The 6,371-nt window shown below is 53.4% G+C and overlaps 1 protein-coding gene across 1 annotated transcript; it reads left to right on the top strand.

The window, feature by feature from the left end:
• Positions 1 to 250: 250 nt before the first annotated feature.
• LOC309685471 (olfactory receptor 14A16-like) lies at positions 251 to 1,240 on the top strand (the record flags this gene model as incomplete). Its single annotated transcript, XM_082501234.1, has 1 exon — positions 251 to 1,240. One exon carries the CDS (start codon positions 251 to 253, stop codon positions 1,238 to 1,240), a length of 990 nt encoding a protein of 329 aa, XP_082357360.1.
• Positions 1,241 to 6,371: the final 5,131 nt, after the last annotated feature.

Below are 6,371 nucleotides of genomic sequence, written 5' to 3'. Positions count from 1 at the left end.
ACGGTTGGAGCTGTCACAGAGCAGCTCCCTTGTACCCACTGCAGCAGAGCAGGGCTGACTCCTCAGCAGCACAGGGGCAGAGGTGCTGCTCCTCACACCACACTCAGCCAGCACCACCCAGAGAGAAAAAATGCATTTCAACTGAGGGTGATATCTATGAAAAATGGAGTATATGGGCTCATAGAATTCTGTCCTGATTTTTTCCTGTCTTTTCCTTCCTTTAACAGAGCCCCCATAAAAGAAATAACTAATGTCCAACAGCAGCTCCATCACCCACTTCCTCCTCATGGAGTTCGCAGACACACGGGAGCTGCAGCTCTTGACCTTCGGGCTCTTCCTGGGCATCTACCTGGCTGCCCTCCTGGGAAACGGCCTCATCATCACCGCCATCGCCTGCGACCACCGCCTCCACAGCCCCATGTACTTCTTCCTCCTCAACCTCTCCCTTCTGGACCTGGGCTGCATCTCCACCACTCTCCCCAAAGCCATGGCTAATTCCCTCTGGAACACCAGGGCCATCTCCTATGGAGGGTGTGCTGTCCAACTCTTTTTCTTTCTCATTTTTATTTCAGCTGAGTATTTTCTCCTCACCGTCATGGCCTATGACCGCTACGTTGCCATCTGCCAACCCCTGCACTACGGGACCCTCCTGGGCAGCACAGCTTGTGTCCGCATGGCAGCAGCTGCCTGGGGCAGTGGGTTTCTCTATTCTCTCCTGCACACGGCCAATACATTTTCACTACCCCTCTGCCAGGGCAATGCCCTGCACCAGTTCTTCTGTGAAATCCCCCACATCTTCAAGCTCTCCTGCTCACACTCCTACCTCAGGGAAGTTGGGCTTCTTGTATTAAGTTCTTTCTTAGGTTTTGGGTGTTTTGTTTTCATTGTGGTGTCCTATGTGCAGATCTTCAGGGCCGTGCTGAGGATGCCCTCTGAGCAGGGACGGCACAAAGCCTTTTCCACGTGCCTCCCTCACTTAGCCGTGGTCTCCCTGTTTATCAGCACTGCTGTATTTGCTCACCTGAAGCCCACCTCCATCTCCTCCCCACTCCTGGATCTTCTTGTGTCATTTCTGTACTCGGTGGTGCCTCCAGCAGTGAATCCCCTCATCTACAGCATGAGGAACAAGGAAATCAAGAATGCCCTGTACAAATTATTGCAATACAATCTACTCACAATTAATATGGTGCCCATTATCCCACAAGGGTACCCACAGTATTACAGCAAAGACCAGGACTAACTTTTCTTCAATTGTGCATTTTACCTCATTGCTTTTCTTCTTGTTTTGTTGTTTTGTTTTCTTTTTTTTTTCATTCTGTTTTTTTATTATATACCTTTGATGTTACTGTTTTTGTTCTCATGCTTGTTTTTTTTTTTTCTTTTCCTGGACCCAAAGACCTCATGTGCATAAGGATCACAGAATCACAGAATGGGCAGGGTTGGAAGGGACCTCTGGAGAGCATCTAGTCTAACTCCACTGCCAGAGCAGGGGCACCTACAGCAGTGGCACAGGACGGCTTCCAGGTAGGTTTGGAATGTCTCCAGAATGGGAGACTCCCCCACCTCTCTGGGCAGCCTGTGCCAGTGCTCTGCCACCCTCAAAGGAAAGAAGTTTCTCCTCATGTTAAGATGGAGCTTCCTACGTTCATGTTTGTGCCCGTTACCTTTTGTCCTGTCACTGGGCACCACTGAACAAAGACTGTTCCCATCTCCCTGGCACCCCCATTTAACTATTTATACGCATTAATAAGATCCCCCCTCAGTCTTCTTTTCTCCAGACAAAAAGACCCCCAAGTCCCTCAGCTTTTCCTCATCAGAAAGTTGCTCCAGTCCCCTGATCATCTTTGTAGCCCTTTGCTGGACTGTCTCCAGTTCCCTGTCCTTCTTGAACTGGGGAGCCCAGCACTGGACACAGTACTCCAGATGCGGCCTCACCAGGGCAGAGTAGAGCGGAAGGAAGACCTCCCTCGACCTGCTGGCCACACTCTGCTTGATGCCCCCCAGGATGCCATTGGCCTTCTTGTCCCCAGGGCACATTGCTGGCTCAAGGACATCCTGTTGTCCATCAGGATCCCAGGTCCCTTTCCTCTCCAGCAGGTCTGCCCCTAACCTGTACTGGTGCATGAGGTTATTCCTCTCCAGGCTCAGTACCCTACACTTGCCCTTGTTGAACTTCATAAGGTTTCTCTCTGCCCAACTCTCCAGCCTGACCAGGTCACACTGTATGGCGGCACCACCTTTTGGCATGTCAGCTACATCTTCCAGTTTTTTGTCATCAGCAAACGTGCTAATGGTACACTCTATCCCTTCACCCATGTCATTGATGAATATATTGAACAGGACTGCACCTGAGCTAGATCAAAGCTCCTTGTTTAGACTAGCTTAATAAAGAATCCAGCCCAAAATTAGTTGTATCAACTTCTGTATCTTCACATCTCCCCTGGAGCTGGGCCCCAGCATGCAAGAGGGGTTCAAGAGGCAAATGCCCAGCTGCCCCATGGAGGATCAGCCTTGGGGGCCCTTGGGGCTACCCCTGGCTGCCTCGCTGGGCACTCTGTCTCTGCTGCCTGTGAGTCTGAGCTGCTGCTCCCCTTGAGCCATGGCCAAGGACAGCAGGATGAGGTCGTCTTTTCAGTGCTGGTATCTCCTCACATCCACAGTCTTCTGTGCTCTTGCCTTTGTGTTACCCAAAAGGTCTTGTGGAACTTGTGACAGTTCTGTTGTCCAGACAGTGGCATCCCTGTGGCTGCAGGCAGGAGCAGGTCACGTGAACCTGTTTACCAGAGCTGGTCTCTGTGCAGGAACCACCATAACCAAAATGGTTTCTTAAGGGAGGGCCCAAAGGCTGAATGCCTCTTCCAAAGCTGGTGTCAGGAATGCACCCAGGGAACTGCTCCCTCAAAGGACCGTTTCTCTTCTTGAGACCTTGATGGATTTAGGGGGACAGGCTCAGAGTGCCAGGGGGATCTGTGAGGGACCAAGGACTGGGTGAAGACCTCCCTTCATGCTTGCACATGTCCACTCAGACAGCAACTGGTCTTTGACTTATTTGCCCGGTGCTGTCCCACCTGCAGTGGGGCTGATGAAAGATGAGGAATCAGGCACTACCAGGAGAGCTCAGGGGATCTTCCGGGACAGTGTGTGAGTCTGAGTGGGCAGTGAGCGGTACCTCATAGAATGAGTGACCATCCAAGGTTGAAAATGTCAACCTGTGGAGCCCATAGGCTAAGAAGGAAACTTGAAAGCAATGACAGTTTGTGAGGACCCAGTAGGAAAAGGGACATAAGACTGGAGAGCAGTTCAGGACACCCTCTCAGAAAGCCTCAAGGGCTGGATCTAGTGCAGCCCTGTGCTGTCCTTTGTGCCATTGGAGACACCCTTTGGTCCTGCCCAGCCCTGTCCTCTCTTCCTGAGCCAGGAGGGGAGATGGAACGGGGCTCAGAAGCAGTCATCCCTTTCTGGCTGGGTCTGCTGCCCACCCTGACCAGCATGGCCAGTGCAGGCTCACCTCATGGCCCCAGGGCACCACAGCCCCCTCCCTCTGCACAGCAGCACCACCAGCTCAGGGCCATGCAGGGATCACAGGGTGGGAACCAGGAACGTCAACCTGGGGAAAGGATCTCTGGGGAGAAGGGGTGTCCAGGGGGAAGAGCAAGGGAGCATTTCTGTGCCTGCAGGGAGGAACCCATGAGAAGGAGAAAGCTCTTTCTTCAGCACCCACTCGGGGCAGGCTGCTCCGTCTCTGGAGCAGGACTCTTGTGCCGGCCTGGGGAGAGGGGCTGGCACTGAGGGGGCAGAGGCAGCCTGTTGTGGGCACCTTCTTGGCCCGAGATCAGGGCTCCTGCAGTTTCACAGACCTCCATGTCCTCCCACCACGTGCAGCCTCCAGCCCCGCGGCTGATGGGGAGGCTGAGAGCCCTCTCTGTTCCCCAGCAGCTGCTGTGCCCTTCAGAGGGGCTGTGGCTGTGGGGGAGCAGCCAGAGCTCTGCAGCACCTTGTGGTGGGCATGGCCATGGGGCCAGCCCAGAGGGGGCTGCTTTGTGGGGCTGGGCTGGGGAGAGGGCAGGGGAGTTGGGGAGAGCCTGGGAGGGGCTTGGCTGGCCTTGGACGTGCCCGGGAGAGGACACACACCCACTGGAGTGTGTGGTGCAGAGCCCGGTCTCGTGGCAGGGAGCTGAGACATGCGGGTGCAGGAGAGAGGAGGCCGGTCTGTGCCCTTGGTGCCATGGGCAGACTGGGAAGGTGCCCAGGGCATTCGTCACCCCCAGCCTCTCCCCTCGGCTCCTTCCAGCACTGGCCACTCGCCCCTGTTCATGGGGGAGGTTTGCTCTGTGGCCATCTCCTGCCTGAGTCCTTGATAGGCCAGCAGAAGGCACATGGCCTGAATGCCAGTTGTGAGGGTGTGTTGTGGTTTGGGCCGCACTGGGCTCTGAAAGGAAAGACAGACGCTCTCCACCACCTCTGTCTCCAAGGAGAGGAGGGAGACAGAGAAAGAGACACTTGGGTTTAAAAACCAAACTAAACTACTTTAGTGAAAATATTAAGAATATAATAATAATTAAAAAGGAAATACTGTTATAGATACACTGTATGTAAAGTGTATTGAGCTCTCTGGATGATGATGACATCATCATCAGGCACTGGGAAAGGCCCAGAATGGACTCAGTGCTGGACAGGAACTGGATTCCGGATCTGGATTCAGGAACACATGGATCGGGGTCAAAGGCAGATGGACAGAGTCCTCCTCAGACGTCGGCCATTGCAGAAAGAGGGCTGACCTTCTGACCACTCAGCTTTTACACTGAGCATGGGGCAGATGGGGTGGAAGATCCTGTTGGTCAGTTTTGGGTCACCTGTCCTGTCCGCTCCTCCGCGCAGGTGGGACCCCTCTACGCTCTTCTGCTTTTGACCCTCCAACGTGGCACATAACCAATCGAGGTGCCCTTGGCTGTTATAGCAATGAGCGTAAGCGAGAGCCTCTCTGCACACCATTGCGGTATTGTGACTCTGGAAACAGACACAGTCTGAAGAAGGAGCCGTTAATTTCAGAGAGTGCAGCTAGTTAGAAGAGACTTCACTGGGAAGTATAATTACTGAACAGAAAAATGGTTCTGTTTTACCTCAAACTAGGACAGACAGGGATCTTCAGAGCCTGGGTGGGTGCAGCTACACAAACACAGATGTCTTCAGTCACAGGGACACAGATGCCTGGTGCCCGTGCAGGTGCCCTGACACCCTCTATCAGCAGCTCCCAAGGGGCTCTGGTCTCCTGCAGGTCGCGTGTGACATTGGCCTGTCCCAGACAACAACTCAGCTACGCCGGGGCTTCTACAGGTGGCCCTGGATGTCTGCGGTCAGAGAGCTGAACTCTGCCAGGAACAGCTTGCAACTTCTCAAAACACATGAGCACCTTTTCACCAGCTGCGATGATGGTATCTTTTTTGTAAAATGGCAATTCTTTCCCACCGTGCCAGAATGGGAATTTCCAGGAAGTGTTTTAATCGCAGGAGAAGAAATCTTGGCCTTCCCCTGGACTTGCCTTGCAGGACTTTGCCCGTGCTCCTGTGTATTTAATCTCCTGACGCTTTCCACCTGTCCTGACAAAATGACCGGGTCTAAAGGCACCTTCTCAGCAGACCATCCGGACCGATGTCCTTCCCATTGCTCTCCAGTTTCCCCTTCCCCTTACTGCTCGCTCAGTCTGATCCCTCTCAACTACCCAGGTGCTGCTTGAGAGTTAGAAGCCCGCCCTTGTCTTTCAGCAGTCTAATGGGCTCTTCAGCCAAATCCTTCCGTGTGTTTATACCTATCATTTCCCATCAGTCTCTCTCCAATACTTCTAGTGACGATGATGACCCTCGCTGGAGGAGTTTCACCAGGTTGAAGAAGCCCACCTGCCTCAGCGTTCCAACACAGGGCACGTGCTTTAGGCCCCAGGGCTCAAAACCAGGAAATTCCACCGGAATTAAGAAAACAGGTTGTGGCACCAAGGGTGCAGGGCACTGGCCCAGGCTGCCCTGAGAGGCTGTGGAGTGTCCATTCATGGAGATATTGAAAACAGACCTGGGCATGCTATTGAGCAACCTGCTCTGGCCAACTCCCTTTAGGCAGGGGATTGAAGTAGATGATCTCCAAAGACCTCTCTCAATCTACATGGTACTGTGAGGACATGAAAGTCCAGCGAAAGGCTTTATGTCTAGGGTAGATGCTTCTGAGGTCCCTTCTGCCTGAGAAGGCAACAGGCCAGCAGCAGCCCAAGGCCTGGCATGTTATTGTGAGGTCACCTCTGCCAGAGTCCCAGATACCTGAACAGCCGGCGTCTGCTTTGGATGCTCATTTTGGGGCCACTGCAGTCTCTGCAGGTGACAGGC

This window comes from Vanellus vanellus, assembly GCF_965231255.1.
Source record: "Vanellus vanellus genome assembly, contig: HAP1_SCAFFOLD_76, whole genome shotgun sequence".
NCBI lineage: Eukaryota > Metazoa > Chordata > Aves > Charadriiformes > Charadriidae > Vanellus > Vanellus vanellus.
This window is presented reverse-complemented; position numbering and strand designations above follow the sequence as displayed.